Raw genomic sequence first — 24699 nt, forward strand, 5'->3', positions numbered from 1 at the left:
AGAATAATTTTTACACTACTGCTGGTCCCCTCCCTTTTTCCGCTGTTAATCACCACTTATCACAATTCTAGGCGAGCTAGAAGCAAGTACTAGTATATTATTATCGAATAAAACTATCATTTTGGTTTATAAAAGCTAATTAGACTGGCCAAATCTTTAATTTCTTGAAGCGCATCAAATTGTTATTTCACGCACTTTATTTCTGCTGCAAAAGGTTACATGCCATTTCTCTTGATAAAACAGACCATTTAGTCTCATAATAGGCATGGATGTTCCCAAGTATAAAAGCCTCCAGCAACAAACGCGTCAGTTCAGTACTAAGCACTGATCCAAGAGGAGGAGCACTAAAACCCTTCTCCAGCAACAGACCACGTTCTACAAAGAATTTAACTCTTCATATCCGGTTATGTAACGAGAAACCACCAGAATTGTAGTTTTGGCTATTGATTTAAGTATCCCCGACATGTCTTCAAACATGTCAACAATCAGCACAACCTTACTTTTCATGTTGGACCTCTGTTACTGGGAAGAGCTTCTCTAACTTTGCATTGGAAAGAACCTTGTTAGGGTCAAGCTCCATGCGTGCTTTGTTATATGCATCTACTGGGAAACGTTTCCTCAACCTAGCCTGGAGTTCAGCGAGTTCATCCTTATCCTTAGGAACCTAAAGAGAAATGAAGAAATGTTGATCAGTACGGTATGGATATTGCAAACAAAGCGGACTGGACAGTGCTATCATGCATCATGCTATGCATACAATGCAAGGGAGGTCATTCTCTCGAAATTAACATGTCTGACGTTGTTTTTTTTTTGGCGGTGAACATGTCTGATGTTAATTTCAACCATTCTGCAGCAATGGACTGTACTAACAAACAATAAATAAAAATAGCTGCCCAGATCTTGCATCAAGCAGTGAAAGTTCGCACCTCAATTTTGGCCCAGTGTTCATATGCAGAATAACCATCCCATAGATTTGTTTGCGTCTTACTTCTGTAATTAAAAAATTCCTCTGTAATTTCCTTCCTTTGGCGAGCATCCGACGTTGGGAGGTACATTATTATCCCAACCTGCACATTGATCACAATAAATCAGGTCACTAAAACTGATGTTACAGACTACAAAGTGAAACTGCATAATGTTGGACATTTCTCAAAGAAGAAGCACTACTACATCAGTTGACAGTACCAATAAGAAAATCTCGAAAAAAGAGAAATTGCACAGTTCTCCCGGAACCAGTTAAATATCTATATACAGTTAGTTGCCTACCATGTATTCAATAAATATTGCTCGATTGTGGTTTATACCTTAGAAATTCTAGAGGGGGCATAGCAAATGTTGCAGAACATGTGAACAGATCATCTACATTGAAGTTGAAGAAAATATTTTTCGTACATGTAAACAGAGTACCATTGAAGCAAGAGGGAGCATCCTCTAAACTATATCATATGAAGAAACTAGCCAAATTCCAAGTGCAATCAATGTGGTAATTTCGAGCCCATGAGAGCAAATGCCAAAGGTTCTTTTTCTATTGTTTAAATATGTTTAAATATGTAATAATATATTATAAGAAAGACTACCTATATCTATATGTAGACACATTTGCTGTCAGAAATGCAAATGATAACTATTGTAGATTTGTAGGAAGAGGAACTATCTGCCATCTTGTATATCAATTGCCCAGTCCAACTGTTTACCAAGTTATCCAATATTCATTACAACAGGAAACAAGTTAGCAGTAAAATATATAAACAACCAGAGGTGGATGGTGGCAACAAGGAATCCTTGTTAAATATAATGAAAAAGGTAATGTGCAGAGCAAATTACCCATGAAAATATGTCATCTTCTTGAGAGCTTGATGCTGGGTTCATGGGACTCCTGCTGCAGGCAGTCCAACGCTGCTCAATAGGTGCCGGTGCGGGTATATCTTCCTTCTCAATCAACTGCAGCAGCTCCTCTATATAATCCAGATCCTTCATATTAGGCTTTGCTAGGGTCCCTGCAGGGAAGCAAGTTTCAGAAACCCACTGCTGCCCACCACAATCAAAGCCTAATATTTCGTCACTCCAGCCCATGCGATAACCCTCTGACTTCTTCCAATATTCAGCTTCTGCTTTGTTAATTCTGATCACATGATCTTTGTCTAGAGGATCCAGGGCAAGCAACCGATCCCTCAATTCAGTGAATGAAAGCTGATCTACTTCTGGGTCATTACTTTCTGCTTTAGTTCTGAAAAGCATCTACAAGATGGCATTAGCTAGAAACTAATGAAATGCTATTGCTGAGTAAAGCTAGAATGTTTAGTGCAAAAGAAAAAAAAGTACCATTGAGTAGATATGTATAGTGCATACAGCTACAGGTTGAATGCAGTGCATATTGTTTTGAGGTAGTACCTATATTTCTTCAATGACTCATGATAAAGACCACGAACATGTTGTATAGCCTCATCCTTTCCATATTTTGAGGTAAACTTTGGAGTTCTCCACCTTGAAGGAGGATTGCATTGGACAACAACAACTGTATCGGTGTATGGAATCCATAAGTACTTAATATGTTTATTTTCAGAGAGCCATTTCCTGAGAAAGGAGGGGAGTGAAAGAAAGTCAGTTTTCTCCAGTAAATGATGACAAAATTGATAAGCAAACCAATTCCAGACATCCATTTAATGATCAGAATGAGATAACATTACTTGTGATTTTTCTTGACTTCGTCTGCATTGGAAACGAAAGTGTGTTCAATAAGTTGGTGTCTTTCCACACATTGAAGAGTAACTTCTGCTACAACTCCAAGGCCACCAAGTCCACAGCGAGCAAGATAGAATAAATCAGGATCCTTCTCCCTTGACAACTCTATTGTCCCCTTGGCAGGGGTAACCAATTTCATGCTAATAACTTGTTCATCAATTGGTGGCAATCTTGCACCAGTGCCATGGGCACCAACCTGCAATCAGTCATGAAATGATCATCTGATTCCGAGGTAAGCTGTACAGAAATGCATATGGCCTGAACTGCATGTTAAGTCCCATCTATTTATTCTGGTTTGAGTAATACTCCCTCCGTTTCATAGTATAAATCGCTTTGAATTTTTTCCTAGTCAAACTTGTTTAGGTTTGACCAAACTTATAGAAAAATTTAGCAACATCTACTATACCAAACAAGTTTCATTAAATGTAACATTGGATATATTTTGACAATATGTTTGTTTTGTGTTGAAAATATTGCTACATTTTTCTATTAACTTGTCAAACTTAAAAAAAATCGACTAAGAAAAAAAATTCAAAACGACTTTTTATATGAAACGGAGGTAGTACTTCTTTATCCTCCCTACCTAATCCACAAACACATCTTCCCTAACAAGCTTAAGCCAACTTTCATCGAAGGGAACAACATACAGTAGATCTTATTTCCATCATTTCAACAGTAAACTCAGTGAATGCTTATAAGGTAGCCATGTCATTCCATACATGAGAATTAACAGATATGTGATAACAGAGTGACAAAAAAAAAGTTATATTCCTTGTCCAAATACAAGGAAGAACAATAACTGCGGAAGTTTTCAGTATATCGGAATGCAATGCCATGTTAAGAACAAACAGTGAATGCATTTCTAGCTTCTACAAATTACTATCAAATGCATAAAAAATTACAACAAGATTGTAGAGTAGAGATAACCGTGACATTTTTCCGATTTGTTACTTTTTGTTGGATGACTATCGTCTAATCAGAAAGCCTCTCTGTCTCACCAATTTATTTGGGAAAGTTCTATTGATGTCAATTGAAACAAATTCTACTACATTTCATTGAACATATCCAACAAATTTGCCAATTATACTTTTATACTGACTGGTAAAATCATTAATTTCTTACTATCAAGTCTCCAATAAATCACTCTAGATAGCTACATATTCTTTTCATTCCAGCAGAAGCTACAGAACTGACCTGAATGATGCCGCCGACCTGCTGCTCCCGAATGGACGCGAAGTTCTGCAGCGTGAGGCCATGCTCCCGGAGCGCGTCGACAAGCTCGGCGACGCGTATCCCGGCCTGCACGGTGACGGTCTTCTTCTTGGCGTCGACGCCGAGCACCTTGTCCATGAGCGCGAGGTTGACCATGCCGGCGCGGGAGAGCGCGAGGCCATTGGGGGACAGGCCCGAGCCGAGGGGCCTGAGCTTGCGGCGCTCGCCGTGGGCGGCGGCGAGCGCGTCGTGGAGGGCGGGGAGGGAGTCGGGCTGGAGGAGGACGCGGGTGTGGACCTCGTGGGTGGCGCTCCAGTTGGAGACGGCGTGGAGGTCGTCGGGGAGCGGCGCGTACTTGAAGGGGACGGCCTTCTTGTGGAGCGCGTCGGGGGGAAGCGGGAAGGAGTAGTAGGTGGCGGCGCCGCAGCCGAGGAGGAGGAGCGCGTAGCCGGCGTACTTGCGGAGGTCGGCGTCGGAGGCCGGGAGCGGGGACGAGGCGGAGAGCGCCCTGACAAGGTGGAGGTGGTGGTGGGAGGAAGGGGAGGAGGAGGCGCGGCGGAGGATGCCGGCGAGGAGGAGGCGCCGCATCGTCGCTCGTCGGCGGCAGAACAGGGACAAAATGCAGCCACCGCACCAGATCGAAATGGGGTTTTCTTTTTTTCTTTTTTTTTCCTTTTCCTTTTTTCTTTTCAATTTTTTGGCCCGCACTTGGAATAAAGCCCATATAACGAAAGGCCCAATGGCTGCAAGTTAGTGGGCCGTAACTAGCATTCCGTGGGCCCAAGGGCTGCCCGACTCCGCTGCCAAATCAAAACCCTAGCTTAGCTTTCCCCTTTGCTCGAGGTAGACGACGATGGCGCCCAAGAGGAAGCCGGACGACGACGACGACGCGGGGGAATCAACCGACGAGTTCGCAAATCCATTCGATGACACGATGGAGTTCGCCAAGCCGGTTTACCTCGTGGCGGTGCGCGACGACGACCAGGCGGCCGCCTACTCCGTTCTGAAGATCGATGCCGCCGCCGTTGCCGGTAACGACGAGCCGCGGCGCGTCTGCGCCGTCGCCGTGCTGACGACCGGCACCGAGCCTGGCATGTCCTTAGTCACGGCGCGTTCGAGGCACGGGTCGTGGATTGTCGGCGTCGGCGGTGGGCTAAGAGCCGGCACCATCATCTTCGACCCGGGCACATCGAGGACGTTCCAGGGCACGTGGCTCGGCTACCCCAAGCACAAGCCCGTCTTGATCTCCCATGGCAGCGAGGTGTATGCCATCTCAGGCACCCCCAGGGTGAAGCCCTTCATGGACTGTGAGCCATGGTTTGAATCTCTCAGCTTCAAAGATGGTGTCCCCTCCAAGGAGTGCGGCCGTTGGGTCTCATGGCATCACCTGCCGCCACCACCCTTCTTCCCGTGTTTCTTGAATCCCTATGAATTTCGCAATCCACCTGAAATTTTTCAGTCTCATCCTATGCTGTCATTGGCTCATACATTTTGATTTCCCCACAGCCGGAACTAGTGGTAGGTACTTACGCTTTTCATGTGGTGAACAAAATTTGGGAGAAGATCCATGAAAAGAACCTGCCTTTTGTTGGTCAGGCAGTGCACCTTGGCGGCAACCTCTTCGCCGCCTGTCCCATATCCAACACTGCCTCAACCTCAACATCTGCCTCTGTGTTCCACATGTCCATCAAAGTCTCCTCGTCCATTCCCTCATTATCAATCCAAAAGTTCAAGGTGATGGCATCAGTGGACAAGATTACCATCCCGCTCTTCTGCCCCATGGGAATGGGCAGCTTCTGTTGCATCAGGTTGGGGCCATCTCGTCTCCGGCACAGACGAAAAACCAACTATCGTCGCTGGCGCAGCCCAAAAACCAGCTGCTTGAAGGAGGTCCATGTTATCTCGACTGCCTTTCGGATAGAGAACATTGAAGCTATCATGACTCATTGTCAGTCCCAGGAATCTAAGGCTAAGGATCAGCTACTTGCACTACAAGTGAAGGAACAGATGCATTCATGCGAATCCAAGGAAATACATGGTTTGCTGGGTTCTGGCATTCCTGTGGTTGCTGCCCTCTCCATGTAAGCACATGAGGAGTCTCCCTCTTGTTCTTATCTATTATACTCCCATTTAGTTTGTGATTTTATTCAAGTACACATCCGAATTCGCTGAAACAAGACAGATATGAATGTGCTTTGACTCGGTCCAATTTGAATCCAATCAGGTTTTTTTTTTTTTTTTTGAGAAAGAGGGCGAAGCCCTCCCATTTCATTAACGAAATAAAAAGATCCTTGAATCCAATCAGTTACAGGTGACAAATTTCACAACAATGTGTTACTACATCAGTAAACAATTTGCTACTAGTATAAAGGTTAAGGCATCTTCACTGTAGGCCGAACTACTGAGAGTGATCACCTCATTCCAGTTCTGTCGGCTTCTTCACGTAGGTTGGGCTTTGTCGAACAGAACTAGACAGCCAGACTCTGTCCATTCTGATTAGTGATTACTTGTGCTTCTGAGCCCATCCCATAAATTCACAATTGTGACTTCATAATTAATATGGAACTTTTCGCATTAACACAATAACACAGATTATACAACAGATGCAATGAACTTTCTGCATGATTCGTCTCCACGTCTCCAGAAAAAAAAAACAAAGAGTAGAGAGAGACTGCACAATGTAATCACGGTCGAATTGGCGCCAATACGATTATATGAATGATAATAGCCCCTGACAAGTAATGACAGCCTAGTTTTAGACTATTTCAAACTGAATAATTAACAAACTGGCATAATAATTTCCTGCCAAAAGTTGTAATTTCCTGTAGCCCCTGTTAGATAAGAGTATACTCCCTCCGTTATTTTAATGTATGACGCCGTTGACTTTTTGACAAACGTTTGACCTATCGTCTTATTTAAAAAATTTATATAATTATCATTTATTTTATTGTGACTTGATTTATCATCAAATGTTCTTTAAGCATGATATAAGTATTTTTATATTCGTATAAAAAATTTAAATAAGACGAATGATCAAACGTTGGTTAAAAAGTTAACGGCGTCATACATTAAAATACAGAGGGAGTATTTATTTATACTGAGTACTACGCACTCACTTTTTCTGTTTGTTGAATCGTTGACTTGGGGAGTCAAGCCACTGCTATCACTTGGCCAATTTGCTGAACTTTCAGAGTTACTCCACACTCATTTTCCTGATTTCATCGTCTCTTTAAATTTTAAAACGTAAATAAACAGGACCAGGCAGGCAGTCGAAGCCTGCACTATAAATCTGAGAGCTATGCTCGTTCAAAAAAAAAAAATCTGAGAGCTATGCAGAGACCACTTTGTTCATGCAGTGTTAGTAGCTCAAACTATCTTGCATTTGGTTCTTTGCTACTGCCCTTTTAGCTATTCTTGTTGTCTGCATGTATACATGTTCACTAGAAGTATATGATCCTCCACATAACAAAGCTGTTCCTGCCTCTGTTCCGACCAGTGAGTTTTCTTCTCAGGGACAAGCATCATGCACACAGCAGATGCCGATCTGAACATTCTGAAACCAAAGCTAAAACAGAGCTCACACATGGCGATGTCGCTGTTGTAATGTTACACATGCCGATCATGTTACTTTTCCCTCGAACCACTCCTTGTTCAAATTTCTCCTATTTTAACCACCAACTACCCTCCTACTCTCGACCACACCTCATTTAATGAGGTGAGGGTATCTATGCCATTTTCCTTAATCACTAAATTCCCCACTCATTCTAGGATTACAATCTTTTTGAGATAAAGGGAGTACAAGACTATTTGTCATTTGTTAATAAGTCGGGCTGTTTTTCATCTTTCTTATCATGTTTAGCACCAAAATTGATTAGAGGTAGCAGCATAACCATCGATTATGAGCACACCCAATATTCGTAGCAATAAGTTTTATGACACCTAGATGGCAAGTTTCCTAACCTCCAAAATAAAGAAAAGGCTTGATTGCAATGAAAAGAATAAAAGATGTTTCGATATCTTTTTAAGGCAATATTCCTGTGCAAGAAAAACATCCTATAAAATGTAGAAACTGTGAACGATGAAATAGGCGTGCATTAAAGTAACATGGTATTTATATTTGCAGCTAAAAGGGTTCTTAAGGAACATATTCTGAAATAAAGGTGCCAATGGAACTTACTTATATGGACAAAATAGCGAAAGCAAAGGGAGAGAACCCATGGGATGAACAGGAAATCTTGAAGGCATGTTCCTATTGGTTGCAGACTGTAACCTCTGGCTTCACAGCCAACAATGTTTCCTCTGGAGCCTCCAATGGTGAAGTGTTCTCTGTTTGATAGGTTCTCAAGTCTACGTGTGCCTTGGTTGGAAAAAAATCGAGGTTCTTGGAAAGAATCACACTGTTGCTGTCAAGCGAGAAACTTAAGGAACAGAAGAGTCCATCCTCCAAGGAAAAGAAGCATGACCTTGCATCAACTTCATGTTCCATGTATTTCACCGGGAGCACAACGATGGATACGCAAGGATCATGGTTCTTGTCAGAAGTTGTGACATTGATGCGATAAGCATTGATGGGCCCATTATCCTTTGATAAGCCAAGGAACACAGAGCCATGTGGGGCAGCGCATCCGGTGAAAGGTAGCTTCTTGTTGTCAACCTTGTGCCACTTGATTGAGTTGGTGTCAAATGCATACGTGCCCCATGGCTGATTGAATGATACCAATATGTAGGCATCAACCACCACATAGGACATGACGATTATAACCGGCAGCAATGTGTAATCTACCGGGCGAAGCTTCCAAGGGAAGCAAGGTGGATGCGGTAGCTTAATCTAGGAACATCCCTCCAGGTGGTAGCCGCGGCCAGCAGTAGCAGTGACGACTTTGGATTGGGAGAGATCGAGTAGCTCGAACCATGGCGGGAAATCGGGGTCTGCAATCCAGGAGGGGGACTTGGACATGGCATAAACCTTGTCGCCCACTGCCATTAGGGCAGGGCACCATTTTGCGGAGTTGAGAGCCGGCCCATGGATGACCTTCTCTGTCCTCGTGTCGAAGATGATGGTGTCGCCGGGATCGCCTCCGACGCCAATGATCCACACGCGATGGATCGACCGCACAGAGGTGAAGCTCTTACCGCCGGCAGCGGTGGGCAGGTGGGTGATCCGGCGCAGGCGCTTCCGCTTCGCCTGCGGTGGAGATGAAGTGGCGGTGGCAGTGGCGGTGACGCCTACATTGTATACGGAGTAGGGCTTAGAATACCTGGACCAATCCCAGTGGCACGCCACAAGGTAGACAGACCGACCATGTCCTTCATCCAACTCATCGCTGACGATCCCCGGCTGGTTGAGATCCTCTGTTGCTTCTTGCATCGGCTGATCGCAATCCGCTTGATCCTCGTCCGAATCACCGCCGATGATCTCCAGATGCCCCGACTCAAACTGATCGGCGTCTTTCGTTTCTTCTAGCTCTGGATCTGTAATGGATGGCTTGGGCTTGTCATAGGAAGCCTTGCCCCTTGCTCCATGACGGTCTCTCGTCTTCCTCTTTTCGCTGCCCATCCCTGGTCTATGCTGTCGCCGAGAGGCCGGAGGAGGAGGAGATGATGACGGCGGCGGCGGCTGCGGCTGCGGCTGCTTAGGACAGAGTAAGGCCCACCAAACACGGAAAGGAAAACAGGCCCAAACAAAACAAACGGCTGGACTCTGTTCAGTCTGATTATACTTCTGTTTCTCACCCATCTCACAATTGTGAGTTCGTATTTTTTTTTCATCTTTTGACATTAATAACACAGAATACACGGTCATGGTGGATATTCACGGAACTTCTCTATATGCAATTGGTAGCAATACGGATGGATATAGCTCCTGAATATGCAATGACAGCCTATGTTTGACTTCTTCAGTGTTCACATGGTTTCACACTGAAGAATTAACAAACTTGTATGATAACCAGAAAGTTAATTGTAGTGATAAATTTCTATAGAAAGTACATACTCACTAGTACATATTCACTTTTGTGTACGTTGAAACGTGGACTTGAGGAGTCAAGCCACTGCTCTCTCTTGGCCAATTCGCTGAACTTTCATAGTTACTCCTGCCTCATTATCATCTCTTCAATACATAAATAGAGACGACCAGCCAGTTGACGCCTCATGCGTGCACTATAAATTCAAGAACCATGCAGAAACCAGTTCTCTGTTCACGCAGTGTTAGTATAGCTAGTGCTACCTAAGCATTTGGTTTTCATTATCCTTCTTTCTTATTTGTTGTTCTCATTCTTATCACTGTGTTTCTGCGGAAATATGTTCACTAGAAGTCTGCTCCCTTATGACGAAGGTGTTCCTACCTCTGTTCCAGCCTCTGAATTTTCTTCTCTGTGACAAGCACAACACACACAGCACATGCCCATCTGAACATTCTGAAACCAAAGCAAGAACAGAGCTCACGCATGGCGATGTCGCTGTGGTAATGGCAGCGCTTGGGCTCAGTTTCAATGCGGAGGGCAACGAGGTAGAGGATGAAGCTCTTGTACTATTAGAAGAGAAGCAAGCGAGCTGGGAAGAACTAGAGGAAGCTTTCAGCGTGTTCGACGGCGACGGCGATGGATTCATAAGTCCCCTGGAGCTGCAGAATGTGATGAGAAGGTTGGGTTTGCAGCACGACGCTGGCCATGAGGAGTGTGAGAGAATGCTCAAGGTTTTCGACAGAGATGGCGATGGAATCAATTTTGACGAGTTTAAAGTCATGATGCAAGGAGTTGTCTGAGTTTTGTTTTTTTTTTAGAGAAGATGTTCATCGCCGGAGCTGCCTGAGTGACTACTCGATCTGAAACATGCACATACGCGGATACGCCCCTATCGATCACCTGAGGCTGTTACTTTTGTTTCTTGATTTGAACAAGTAATGGTAGCTGAGCTGAACCATTTCCCCTTGGTTGCCTATGCTGGTTTCTGTTGTGTTACCAAAAAACTTTGCCGATGTATGGCCACATATCAATTTAAGGAGTTCCTGTCTATCATCGGCTCATTGCTTTTGATACGCACGACAGTAATGGATCGGCATGTGATGTGACCATAGCTACTATGGATACAACCATTGCTCACATCATGGATGAACAAGATGATATCAAGATCAAATCCTCCAAGTGCTGGAATCAAATTCGGCCACCTGCTACACTGCTGACTTCAAATGGCCGCTGAATCTGCATACGACCTCCGTTTTCGGCCCATGAGTACTTGATGGAAAGCTCTCGGAGTCCTCTTTCCAACGGATCCGGCATCATCGCCAAATTCCATCCAAGTCATCCACAGATGAAGAAACAAGGTGCTGCGTCACCTGTCATGAGCCTGTGGGCTTGTAACTTCATTTGGGACCCCGGCCAGGTGGGGCCCATGTGGGGTGCGTCCCAAGCTGGTGGAGCACGACCCTAGGCACCCCTAGGTCGTCGTCCCACCCCTATATATAGCTAGTTACCCCTTCAGGGTTTCTCGGGTTTTGATAGATTAAAGTTTAGCCATTGCTACTTGCTTGCAGCACGCGTGTCGGCTAGACCGTCCGTTTGCTTGTTCTTCGAAACCCCAACTTATCATTCGTATTCAACTCCTATTTGCAATTCAAATTGCTTTTATCTTGTTCTTGCTTGTTTCTTCGATTTGCCTGCAGGAATAAGGTTGATTTGCACCGGCAAGATCAACAACCCACGAAGAGGTGTATCGATCGCTAAGGCGCAACGCAACGTCTTGTACGGTTGTAGTCGGGTCGTCAACGTTTCTCCTAAATCGTAGTTATCATCAACTCACCGAAAGATCGGGCCAAGAACAGCCTTGAGTGTCGAGACGAACTCAGGATTCATCAGCATGCCACTTTGTACTGACAGGATATATTTGGCAATCAGTACACTCAAGAGTAATAAAATAATTAATTTTCACTAGACCTTACATGTGGTGGTATACTTGCAGAAATATACGAATGGGCTGGGAACGGGCCGGAAGCTCCGTACTGGTGGTTTCAGCCCATCATTTTTTTTAGGAAAAAACTGCAGGCGCGTCTCCTCCGTTCCACCGTAATCCTGTCCTTTACCTTCTCCGATCCGAATTTCCTTCCAGGTTTCCGTGTATAGCCTACACCTGTGCGCCTATATATTCCACACGACGACGACGACTCATCCCCAATTCCCCCATCGATTCTTCGCCACCGGCAACATCCATCGATCGATCTCAGATCGCCTCCTCTTACCAAGCAGAGAGTTCTCTGCGCAAAAACGCATGGATCCGACGGCCGGGACAGGTTCCTCCACCAAGAAGATCCCTAGTTGGATGGTAACGGAGCTGCCAATGCTATCGACGGAGGCCAACCGCTTGCCACAGATCCCTAGTTGGATGATAAGGAAGCCGCTAATGCTATGTATGGAGGCCGGCCGCTCTGGCAAGGCCGCCACCGCGGACGCCATGGAGCAGAGCTGCTCGGTGTGCCTCAAGAATTTCGAGAAGGACGACTGCATCTGGTCGATGCCCTGCTCCCACACTTTCCATCAGCTCTGCATCTTGGGCGACCGCTCCTGCAGGGTCTGTCACCCAGCTGCTCCGCCGTCCACCGACGAGAAACCGGAAGCCCCTCGGACTATGCATTGATTGAATGAATTCGCGCGGAATCAGTGCTTTGTTTAACTGATCAATGTCGTGGCCGTGCAACAAATCTGCATTTCTCTGAAAATTGCAAGAAACATGCAACTCTCTGAGAACTTCATTATCTGAATTTTTTGTCTCTAGTTTTCCTGCGAATCCCTTATGGAATATATTTTTTGTCTCCAGTTCTCCCATGCATGAATCCCTTATGGAAATTTTTATCGAAATGTTTAAATTTACATAGTTATATACTTCTGCTTTCTTGATCTTCAATTCAAAGTCTGTAATAGCTCTTTGCATTATCCTTCTTTTTCTCTGTTCTCATTCTTGTTTCTGCGCAAATATGTTCACGGTACAAGTCTGCTCCTCCATATAACGAAGGTGTTCCTACCTCTGATCTGATGTCTGAATTTTCTTCTTTTCTGAACATTCTGAAACCAAAGCAAGAGCAGAGCTCGTGTCAGCAATTTCCCAAGATCAAACTCACCAAACCACTCACCCTCTGAATCTCTGAATATTGTCGGACGTGTACAGTACACTGAAGAACTCAGAAAACAGAGACACAAGTGAGATGGATTTTGATACCTCGAGGGGATTGTCTCCTCGTTGTTTGCTTGTCACTCTAATAGTTATGAAAAAAAATTGAGAAGATGTTTTAACATGTAATATATCACTCTACAAATATGCAAGTTCAAATTAATGGTAGCTAAGCTGAACCATTTTCCTTTGGTTGCATATGTTGGTTTCTGTTCTGTTACTGAAAACTTTGCCGATGTATGGCGGGATGTCAATTTGAGGAATTCCTGTCTATCATCGGTTCCCTGCTTTGATACGTACGACAGTAATGCATCGGCATGCAGCTTTGTACTGATAGGATATCAGTATAAATTTTTTCCAATTAATTACTACTAGTACAATTGGGAGTATATCCATCCATAGAACAATAATTTTCATTTGTAGCAGTCAATAAACGGGAAGTGATGCCCCCCCTCCCCCCGCGTCGGGCGGCTCATGGGCGAAAAACCCTACCCGCCCGCGCCTCCTCTCCCTCCCTCCCCCCACCTCGCCGCCACTGGAGCCCGCCGGCGGCGAAGCCAGCAGCGGGCAGGGAAGGTGGCGGTGAGGCCTTCTTCTCTTCGTGGCGTCTCCCTCCTCGGCGCGAAGGATGAAGATGACGAAGCTCCCCACCGGCGTGGTCCGTGGCGGCGAGGTGGGGAGGAGGCGGCGGATCCGGAGCCCCAATGGCCGGATCTGGCCCTCCCTCGCCTGGATCTGCGTGGTGGCGGCCCGAGAAGGCCTGGGGCAGCGCGACGGCATGCGGTCGTGGTGGCGGCCGGCGGCGAGGCAGCAGCTGGCTGCGGCTAGGCCGGCCCGGCACAGGCACGGAGGCGGCGGACAGCTGCGGCTCGGCGTGGAGGCGCGCGGAGGTGGCTTGTCAGTGGCGGGCACGGATGCGGCGGATGGCCGCGGCTCGACGGGGCCGACCCGGGCGCAGAGGTGGCAGGCAGCGCAGCCTGCCCGCCGCGGCAGCGCCCCCCCCCCTCCCCTCACTCGCTCGCCCTAGCCGCCCGGCGGCAGCCCATGGCGTGGTGGGTCGTCCAGGCCTCGGTGGTGGCTCGGCGTGGTGGCCGAGCAGCCGGGATGCCGCCGCGGTGGCCAGGTGTGGCACGACGGCCGGACTTTGGGGGCGCCGGTTCGGAGCGGCAGCGCCACCGGCGGCCAGATGGCAGTGCAAAGGGAGCTGGCGGCGGTGGGTCGTCTTCCTCGTTGCCGGTCGGCACCCTCGGCCTTCATGGAGCTCCTCCCCTTCTTTGCGGGGAGTTTCTATGTTGGATTGAGGCGGTAGCTCCTCAGTGGGGAAGCTCAGGCTACCGAAGCAATGCCACCTAGTCCCGGGTTCTCCTTCGGCCAAATCTAGCGAGGCGGCCGGTGGGTGGTGGAACGGAGGAGTCCTGGGCCAGCTCTCAGGGGTGGTGGTTTGTTGAAGTCGCCAGACGGAGGGGCGTCGGTGCGGTGTGGTGGATGCCACGTGCTGCCATTTGTCTGTGTGGTGGTTCTGAGTTGGTGGACGGTGATCTGCAGTCAAGGTTGCAGGGTCCCAGGTGAAAGCCTAGTCCGGTGGTTCACCGGGCCGACAACGACTATGTCTTCGGGCGTCGTAATCTCTTTGGGGCGTTGTCGAGGGTTACCCTCTCCCTTTCTTGGCGAGCTTCTCTGGGTGAAAACTACATCTTTTAGATGGGCGATGGCGGCATCCTGGATGTCGTGACCACCATGGTGGCATCGTTTTCGGAGCCTCGTCTCTGTGGTATTGTCGTAGGCCTAGCGGCGTTCGGCCACGCTTAGCGGGGCTCGTTTGGTGCTAGGTTTCACCCTCAGCGGCTTGTGCTTGGGTGGTAGTGCGTGGTGTGTGGCAATGCACCTTGGTGCATTTTGATGTTTTCTCTTGTAACTTTTATTCCTTCTTAATATACTCGGTTGGCCTCCTCGGCCTTCCTGGCGGAAAAAATAAACGGGAAGTGGATTCTAAACTCTCGAGGTGACATCCCCTCGTTGTTTGTATGTCATACAAATCTCTACTATTATAAAAATTAAAGATGTTTTTGCCGGTACTTTGGTACGTTATCCGTGAATAAATCGGTTTTTAAGTTCGTTCGCTTTTAGAAATACATATCTGTATTTGAGTCGGGTTTTAAGTCCGTTCGCTTTTGGAAATACATATATGTATTTGAGTCAAGTTTTAAATTCGTTCGTTTTTTAAAATACAGAAGGAGTTGTATAAGAAATCTTTTTAGAAAAACTCGCATGCTAACTTGAGCTGATCGGACTTCTAATTGTAACTCATGATTTTCTAGAAAAATATATATCCAAGCGAATTCCCACAGTAAATTTCACCTTAACTAAACTATATAATAATAATAAGATTAAAATAACTTTCACCCGTTGTAACGCACAAGCATTTTTTCTAGTGAATAAAAAAATTAGAAAAAAAATCAATAAGATAGATTAATATATGATAAATCACTTCGCAAATATGCAAATTCAAATTTAACTTCTACAAGTTGTAGCGAAAAACCAAATTAAATTGTGGGTAGTTAATGTATATTCGCAGTTAAATTTGTTTTTTTTTTTGCAACTTGTACTTATGGAGTGATTTATCACATATTAATCTATCTTGATGAATTGTTTTATTTCTTATAACAATTTAGGTTTAATGCAAATAATGAAGGATGTCCCCTCGATAAGTTTAAAATAGTTTCCCAAATAAACGGGCCATCTGACCACACGTTTGCCGAGCTGGCCAACTCCGGCCCGGAAGCTCCGTTCCGGTAGTATCAGCCCATCATATTTTCTTCAGGAAAAACGGAAGTCCATCATATTCCAACTTGGCATCCTATGCTTCCGCGTCCGCCCATAGATCCCACACAAATCCATCCGAGTCCGACTCATCCCAAATTCCCCGGCCATATCCTTTTCTTCGCCTGAGATCACCACCTCCTCCTACCAGCAGCGAGAACAACCAGACGGAGGAGGGTTACCCCCTGCTTCTGCTTGCGTTCGCGCACGCATGGATCCCACAACCACCACGACAGATTCCGAGTGCGACTTCATCAAGAAGATCCCTAGTTGGATGATAAGGAATTCGCCAATGCATTGTATGGAGGCCGGCCACTTTGGCAAGGATGCCGCCGCCGCCGCCGCCACCGCGGACGCCATGGAACATGCACTCCCCTGCAGCGATCTTCACCACCTGAGAGTGGGCAAGACGGCAGAGCAGAGCTGCTCGGTGTGCCTCAAGAATTTCGAGGAGGGCGACTACATCTGGTCGATGCCCTGCTCCCACACTTTCCATCAGCTCTGCATCTTGGGCGACCGCTCCTGCAGGGTCTGTCACCCGGCTGCTCCCCCATCCACGGAGGAGAAACCGGAGGCCCCTCGGACTGTTAATTGATTGAATGAATTCTCGCGGAATCAGTGCTTGTTTAACTGATCAATGTCGTGGCCGTGCAACAAATCTGCATTTCTCTGAAAATTGCAACAAACCTGCTACTCTCTGAATAATCTGAATTTTTTGTCTCCAGTTTTCCTGGGAATCCCTTATGGAATATTTCTTTTTGTCTCCAGTTATCTGTGAATCCCTTATGGAAATTTGTAACCGGATGTTTAAATTCACATAGTTATATATATTTACTTCTGCTTTCTTGATATTCAGTTCAATGTCTGTAATAGCTCTTTGGGTCTTAGTATATGTTAGCCTGGTTTTCTTGGGCCAAGCCAATAAGAGAAACAAAAGGGATCAACAGATTTGAGAATTCGTAATTCAGTGTATATATAGTTCCTGAAAATAATTCAGGGAGGGTGTCCATAAAAATGTTACAGCCGGTGATGATTGTTATCATTTTTTTTTAAAAGTAGCTATGCCTATTTTCATTGTATTACTGTTTTATGTATGACAATGACAGTGTCCCAATATTTCCCAGAAATGCTCTAGTTTAACTAAACGTCAGGTTTATACACTCAGTGTGACACACATGTTGATGTATGGTCCCTTGCCTGATGAACATCAGTGTTCTTGGACCATATGATCTTGCCTGACGAACATCAGTGTTCTTGGACCATATGATGCCATTCTATAAAGTTCCTACTGAGCTAACAAATTGCTGTCCTGACACAAAGCTGCATGAAGCAAATGACAGATTTATATATAACCAAGACTAGCACAATGCCGATGCTAAAGCTAGAAGGCAAGCAGAGTTTCTCATCTCAGTTCAGCCAATACTATCAGGTCAGAATACAGACATTTTTTTTGCGAACGCGCAAAAAGATTGCACGTCAATAAATTAGCAGGAAAAGAGTTTTTGTTACACAAAGCAATCAGCCAGACTGGCTTATGCCTAAAAGGGGGGGGGGGGGGGGCCTTGAAGCTAGGAACTACTACGACGGTTAAAAACGCAACTCCAAACAGCGGGAGGGGGCAGAGCCACGCTACACTCCTAAGAAAACCCAAAAACAAGTAACACCGGCTAAAGACCACAGCTGGCCCTCCGAGCGGATGGACTCTAGAACCACTGCGACCGAAGCGAGCGCAGAGTCGAAAACCCTAGAGTTTCGTTCCTTCCACAGCTACCAGGAGACTAGGAGTACCAAGGAGTCGAAGCCGCTGCGAAGGTGCTCAGGTAAACATACCCTGAAGGATGACCACCAATCCTGGAGCCAGCTGTCGCGAGGGGGAGAGAGGGCAGCCCAGCCAGGAGGGGACAACACATGGAGCCAGACCTGCCGAGCGAACACGCAATCGATGAGGATGTGGTTCGCTGTCTCAAGCTCCTGAGCACAAAAGGGGCAAGCAGAGTGGCTATCGATACCACGCTTTTGGAGAAGATCGGCAGTCCAGCAGCGCTGCTGAAATGCAAACCAAAGGAAGAACTTGCATTTAGCAGGGCCCTTCGCGTGGCAGAGTAAGTCGGCACAGGCAAAAGAGTGCTGGCCAAGGAAGAACGCCTGATACGCCGATCGCGCTGAGTAGCACTGGTCACCCGTCCAACGCCAGACGAGGTGATCCTCAACACCCGGCGAGAGCTGGGTAGGAACCACCGCGTCCCAGACTAATAGGAACTGAGAGATGACCGGGACAGTGAGGGCGCCACGTATGTCACCAACCCAGGAGTTGTTCGCTAACCCAGCAGCAACGGTGCGCGATCCCCGGAAGCGTGGAGGCACGACGTGGAGGAGGTCAGGAGCTATAGAAGCTATCGAGCGACCATCGATCCACCGATCAGTCCAGAAGAGCGTGGACTAACCATCTCCCAGGATAGAGAAGGTGGATGCTGCGAACATGTCGGAGACGCTCCGCTCAACAAGGGCCTTCAGATCAGACCAGTAGGGGTGTCCCGAGCGCTGAAGCCAGAGCCAGTGAACTCTCAAGGCAAAACCAGCCACCCTGAGATCCGGAATGCCCGGTCCACCGAGATCCCTAGGACGACAAACCCTCGTCCAGGACACCCGGCACTGTCCCCCATTAGCCGAGTCCGTACCCGTCAACAAGAAGGCGCGACGCTTCTTGTCAATGGCTTTGATAACCCAGCTTGGCAAGCCGATCGCCATAGAAACATGGACCGGAATGGAAGAGAGAACCGACTGGACTAGAACCGAGCGACCCGCCAGAGTGGTTAGACGCCCCTTCCAGGGGAGGAGCCGATGGGAGACTTTATCCACAAGCGGTTGCAGGGCCGCTTTTGGCAGCTTACGAACTGACAGTGGAATGCCGAGGTAGGTGCAGGGAAACTCCGAGATCGAGCAAGGAAAAGAGGACTGAACCAGCTCCAGGTCAAGAACCGAGCAGCGGATCGGAGTAATCGAGCACTTGGTGAAGTTGGTCCGAAGCCCGGAAGCGGCACCGAAGACAGAGAGGATGCCTTGGATGAACTCAAGGTCTTGCCGAACAGGGGAAAGGAAGAGAACTAGATCATCGGCGTAGAGGGATGCACGATGTCGAATAGCACGATCATTGAGGGGAAGAAAACCACCCGAGTTAGAGGCTTTGCGGAGCATCGCATTGAGCACATCCATGACTAGAATGAAAAGCATGGGGGAAAGAGGATCTCCTTGGCGAAGACCTCTCCGATGGGGGAACCGTGGACCTGGCACCCCATTAACCAGCACCCGGGAAGAGGAGGCACTGAGAATGAGGGAGATCCAATCACGCCAACGTTGATTGAAGCCAAGCTGGGCTAGCACCTCAAGCAAGAAAGGCCAGCTGACCGTGTCAAAGGCCTTCGCGATATCCACCTTGAGAAGAAGTCGAGGAACGCGTTTGGCGTGGAGCGCCCTTGCCGCAAGCTGGACATAGCGGAAGTTGTCATGGAGAGAGCGGCCCTTGATGAAAGCGCTCTGATTAGGCGCCACAAGCTCGTCCAGGCGAGGGGAGAGACGAGAGGCCAAGATCTTGGAGAACAGCTTCCCAAAGCTGTGAATAAGGCTAATCGGCCTGAAATCCTTAACGTCAACAGCCTCGTCCTTCTTCGGCAAGAGGGAGATTAGGGTGTCGTTGAGGGAAGCGAAACCTTGGCCGTTGGTCAGGAACAAGGAGTTAAGAGCCGCCAGAATTTCGACCTTGATCACCGGCCAGCAAGACTTGTAGAAACGGCCCATAAAACCGTCAGGACCGGGAGCCTTATCAGAGGGCAAGGACTTGATCACCACCCAGACCTCATCCTCTGTGAAGGGACAGTCCAGCCCCTCAAGCTGCGCAGGGCGGAGGCCAAGAGAGTGGAGGTCTAGGGCGAGTTCACGCTCGACGCTCGTCCCCAAGATGGCGCAAATGTGAGAGGAGGCAAGCTCTTGCAGCGCATCATGGGAGACAGCAAGCTGGTCACCATCACGAAGGCGCGTGATGAAGTTCTTCCGCCTACGAGCTCTGGCGTGCAGGTGGAAGAACTTGGTATTGGCGTCACCCTCCTTAAGCCAGACCAAACGCGAACGCTGACGCGCGATAGTACGCTCAAGCGAGGCAAGACCAAGACACTTCAACTTTAAATCTCGCCGCAGCCAGGTCTCCAAGGGGGAAAGAGACCGACTCTCCTGCGCAACATCAAGCCGGAAGACAAGTTCCTTCGCCATCTGAAGCTGCAGACGAACACTGCCAATGTGACGGTCACTCCAGCTCTGTAAGCGCTTGGCCATGGTAGAGAAGCACTAGGCAAGAGCGGCAAGAGGGGGTAGGTTGGCAGGGGGATGCCAGGCGTCCTGCACGACTTGAAGAAAGCCGTCGAACTTGGGCCAAAAGGCCTCAAAACGAAAACGATGCGCTTTCGGGGAGGTGACGCAGGTATGAAGGAGAAGAGCACAGTGATCAGAGGCGATAGAAGAGGCCGCTTGGAGGAGGCAAGAGGGGAAAAGCTCCTCCCAATCCGCAGAGAAGAGGACGCGGTCGAGCTTAACAAGCGTGGGCGACTCGCGCTCATTGCTCCAAGTGAAGCGACATCCGTGAAGCGGCAGCTCCCGGAGTTCCAACTCGTCGACGAGCCGACGAAAACGACCCATCATACGACGATTGAGATTAAGGTTGTTTTTATCCTGAGCTTCGAGAATGAGGTTGAAATCGCCTACGACGGCCCACGGCCCCGTGCGAGAGGAGCGTAGCGAATGAAGCTCATCTAAGAAACGAAGCTTGTCCGGCTCCTCCTGTGGCCCATAGACGACGGAGAGCCACCAGGGGCGACATTAGAAGAGTGTCGAACCAACATGGTAAGAGAGAAATCCGCAAGGTGAACATCTGAGACAGACCAGACGGTCGTCCGCCAGGCAAGCAACACCCCCCCACTCCGACCGACCGCAGGCAAGAAAGAATAATCAAAGTCGAGGCCTAGCATTTCCAGAATAGTACGAGAGGGAATTACATCCATAATAGTCTCCTGAAGACAGAGAAGAGAGACATGCTCATCACGGACTACATCACGCACAGCATCCCGGTGGGCGCGCGAGTTCAGACCTCGCACGTTCCACACCAAAACGTTCTCGTTGCATGATCCCATTGAGGGGGACCACACCGAGAGCAGAAGAGAAGAAACCGATCAGCCGCACACGACCAACTCCTCCGCAGCCTTGGCCGAGGGCAAGGAGCTGGAGAAGAGCGAGGAGAGCGCGATGATGTGCTCCTGGGAAAGTGGCTTGGAGAAGAGGGCGTTGTAAGCCGTGACCGCCTCGGCCGTGACCGGGCCCCTCTCCGGAACTAGGCTGAGCTTCCGCATCAGGTTGCGCTGGGCGCGCGACACTGCGTGGATCGGCCCCTCAAGCGCCTCAAGTGCCATCTTAGCAGCGATACGCTCACTGCGCTTCGGCACAACCTCCACCGCCTTGGCGGCGAGAGGCGGCAGCGGCAAAGGCGGCGGGAGGAGCGCAGGAGGGAGAGGCCTGGAGCAGCTGGTGAGGAAGGCGCGAAGAGCGGCGTTGTCTGCCACAGAAGATGGAAGCAAGTGCGCCAGCGGGCGGCCATCGAGGTCAAGGACAACCATCGGCACATCGTAGAGGACGCCGTCGGGCACATCAACCACCAAAGTTGGAGCCTGTTGAGGAAGCGGCGACTCAGGCCTCAGCCACTCCCCACCAGTAGGCGGTGTGCAGGCAGTCCTCGGCAGAGAAGTGCCTGCACCGGAGGCGGACGGCGGCACAGGCGATACCCTGGGCGGCGAAGGCACAGCCGCACCAGGTTTACAGTTGCTAAGCTATAGTAACACAGTTAGTTCTTATGATCTAAAATATGTAGATCTTATGATCTACATATGATCATAAGATCATAGTAACACAGTTAGTTAGGCACACCTATAACTTCAGATAAGACATCACAGTTCTTATGATCTAAAATATGTAGACTTTTTTTTCTGAAAGATATGCAAGGAAGTTTGCGTAATATATTAATTTCCTATGAGCTAAAGCATCCACACTGAACTTTATCATAGCAGCCAGTTTTACCTTCATATCCAAGTACCACAAAAGTTATCCTCTTTCTTCAAATTTATCCTAGCGTTTGGTGATAACCTCTCAACCTTCTCAAGCTTCTGTTTTGCTTGAGAGAGTATGTCATCCGCATTACTTGTTGTAGACATAATGGTAAGATTTTCTATGGAAGCCCCATGTTCTAGCACCGCGGAAGCAATAGCAATTTCAGTTTCGCCTCCACCATAGTCAAACAACTTGAGAACTTGTAGATGTGACTTTAGGCAAGCTATGTCTTTCAATGCAGATGACCAATCATCAGAATGAACGTCACATTCCTCCTCAAAGTATACCTTATCTTCTCTCTGTAAAATCAGTAAATGGTTATTGGTAAGTAGAATCAAATCAAACAAGAACAAGCCATGAATTTCAAATGCTTACCCAAAGGACAAGTTCTTTCAGTTCTGTACAAGATCTGAAGAAATTCAACAATGCATGTCTGCCCTTTCTCTCTTTGAAAGCAATACTCAGCTCAAGTTTTCTAAGACTTGTAATAGGCACATGGCCCTACAGGAAATGCAAATCAGATTAGTTTTTTTTTTTTTGAGAGGTAAAGGGCAGGAGCAAAACAGATTAGATTTGAATATAGGCAGACACATGCTTCACAACACAATCGAATAACATCATCAACTTACCACATCTAAGTAAACATTGTCGATGCTTATAGTCTGACTTGACAAGTTGAACCATACTTCTCGAAGCATAGGAGCTCCAAGAATACTTATCCATGTGGAAGACGATGTCCGACTTGAGAAAGATTTCATTCCCTGTGCTGCTCCAATAATGACCTTCTCAAGTTTTGGTGCCCATTGAATTGTAATGTGACTAACACTGGACCGCCAAATTTGGAGGAACTTAAGGCTCTCTGATCGGATTCGCACCTTTCCCTCACTGAACATGCCAATGTCAAGCTCCCTAAGGCTGACACATTGGCAAACTAGAGCAAACAAATTCTCGTCGCTTATTCTGCAGCATGCCAAATCTATGACAGCAAGACTTGAAACATGATCGAGGTACATATCAGGGATGTTGAAAAAGCAGAGATGCAGAGTCCTAAGGCTTGAGCAATTAAGACTTTGAAGTGGGAACTCAATAGGGTGGGATGGCCATTGACAGTTTGCCATCACCACTGTCTCCACATTTTTCTTTCTTAGAACATCACACCACTCCTCAATCTTCTGTTGAGCACCATTGTTGATGACAGATGAATCAATTCTGAAATAACTAACAGGGCCAGGATGAGAGAGGAGAATCGATGTTATTTTACCTGACAAGTCGATTCTTTCATTGGGCATGCCACCTTGATCTTTCATTGCACGAACAAGGTCCAGATCATGAAAGATGAGAGGTTTCCCAGCCATAGTTCATTCCAAGGACTAGAGACAACTGATCCATGTAGAGTGAGCTCTTTGCCAACCTCAAACGCGATCATCCCGTCGCTTCCATCCACGCTGCTGGGAAGTTGCTGAACTGAGCTCGAACCGGCTCCCTGATCCTCCACGCATGCATCCCCATGGGCTTGAACCGAAGCAGCGACATAGCCATCACCGACCTCGAGCCCGCGGCCGCGGCCATCCTCACGCGCATCGCGGCGGAGGCGGACGCTACGTCCCTGATCACGCCCGGCGCCGATGCGTAGTTGGTGGGTTGGTGCGGCGTCCTTGCGCTGGCCAACGCAGCGCGCGTCCCCAAATCCATAGCCGCGGGCATCCTCATCATGCGCGCCGCCACCGCTGGGGCCTTGATCAAGTCCACCGAGGCCGCATGCTTGGCCTCGCGCGGCATGCCTCCCCTGATCGCTGCCCTCGAACTCGAACCCACAGCTATGGCCACCTTCCTCGCGCGCGACGCGCTTACTTCCACTGATCCCTGTTGCTACGGATGGTGCGGCGCCCATGGCATGCCTGCGGCCGCTGCTGCTGCTGCTGCTTCCGACCCCAAAATCGAATGCATGTTCGCGGCGGTTGTCCGCGACGCCGCTGCTGGTGCCTTGCTGTTGCTGCGTCGCCTGCGCTTGGCCGCCTCCACCGCTGGCGCTGGGCTCGCGATTCTCTCCCAAAACTTGGAGTCCATGGCTGCCGAAGCGGTAGTACAGGGTTGAACTCGGAGCCCTCGGAAGGGAGCCGAGGGCAGCTTGTATAGAAGCGCGCTCCCCGGGGTGGGCGGTGGCGAAGGCCGCCATGGAAAGGAGCAAGAGCTCTCCTGGAGCTTCCATGGATTCGAGAGCCTAGGGATTGCCGTTTGCGCGAGGAAGAAGATGGTGGGGAGGAGGGGGGGGGGGGGGGGAGCGGGAGAGTTCAAATGAATGAGATGTCGTGAGGAGGACGGAAGCGGACGGGGAAAATGCAACAGAATTTATTCCAGCTGGCACCGCTCTTTATCTCGTCCCGAGTTCGTTAGTTTTGCTTCCAGAAGTTACTAAAAATGCATTGATAGGTGAAAACTGAAAAGTATTTTCAATTTGGACTCCCAGAAGGCGCACGTTGGCATTTTAGTTTTCCAATAGTATTTTGAATTACTTTATGCAACCGGGGAATTCAAGCAATACTGGAAGGTGATCACTGATATTCTTTTTCAATTAGATGGTCGCTGCAATTCTGGTACATGCAGGAGAGCCTTGGCGACAGC

At 48.1% G+C, this 24699-nt stretch overlaps 4 protein-coding genes and 3 pseudogenes across 4 annotated transcripts; 4 read left to right on the forward strand and 3 right to left on the reverse strand.

Moving 5' to 3' along the window:
* Positions 1–119: 119 nt before the first annotated feature.
* On the reverse strand, positions 120–4545 carry LOC127755490 (L-galactono-1,4-lactone dehydrogenase 1, mitochondrial). Its single transcript, XM_052281163.1, has 6 exons — positions 3937–4545; positions 2688–2938; positions 2392–2574; positions 1825–2227; positions 927–1067; positions 120–664 (listed from the first exon to the last, which is right to left on the reverse strand). The coding sequence occupies exons 1-6, from the start codon at positions 4540–4542 to the stop codon at positions 497–499; spliced, it is 1752 nt and encodes a 583-aa protein (XP_052137123.1). The 5' UTR covers positions 4543–4545; the 3' UTR covers positions 120–496.
* Positions 4546–4618: 73 nt separating this feature from the next.
* Positions 4619–6109, forward strand: LOC127755497 (uncharacterized; annotated as a pseudogene).
* A 2022-nt stretch (positions 6110–8131) lies between these two features.
* LOC127755515 (uncharacterized) lies at positions 8132–9415 on the reverse strand (annotated as a pseudogene).
* Positions 9416–10420: 1005 nt separating this feature from the next.
* On the forward strand, positions 10421–10717 carry LOC127754608 (calmodulin-like protein 2). The gene has a single exon (XM_052280184.1). The coding sequence runs from the start codon at positions 10421–10423 to the stop codon at positions 10715–10717; it is 297 nt and encodes a 98-aa protein (XP_052136144.1).
* A 1499-nt stretch (positions 10718–12216) lies between these two features.
* LOC127754609 (probable E3 ubiquitin-protein ligase RHY1A) lies at positions 12217–12582 on the forward strand. Its single transcript, XM_052280185.1, has one exon. The coding sequence runs from the start codon at positions 12217–12219 to the stop codon at positions 12580–12582; it is 366 nt and encodes a 121-aa protein (XP_052136145.1).
* A 3300-nt stretch (positions 12583–15882) lies between these two features.
* On the forward strand, positions 15883–16956 carry LOC127755520 (receptor homology region, transmembrane domain- and RING domain-containing protein 1-like). Its single transcript, XM_052281198.1, has one exon. The coding sequence runs from the start codon at positions 16145–16147 to the stop codon at positions 16526–16528; it is 384 nt and encodes a 127-aa protein (XP_052137158.1). The 5' UTR covers positions 15883–16144; the 3' UTR covers positions 16529–16956.
* Positions 16957–22049: 5093 nt separating this feature from the next.
* On the reverse strand, positions 22050–24286 carry LOC127753719 (uncharacterized; annotated as a pseudogene).
* Between the last annotated feature and the right edge of the window lie 413 nt (positions 24287–24699).

The sequence above is a fragment of the Oryza glaberrima genome, chromosome 11 (assembly GCF_000147395.1).
Source record: "Oryza glaberrima chromosome 11, OglaRS2, whole genome shotgun sequence".
NCBI classification, from domain to species: Eukaryota; Viridiplantae; Streptophyta; class Magnoliopsida; order Poales; family Poaceae; genus Oryza; species Oryza glaberrima.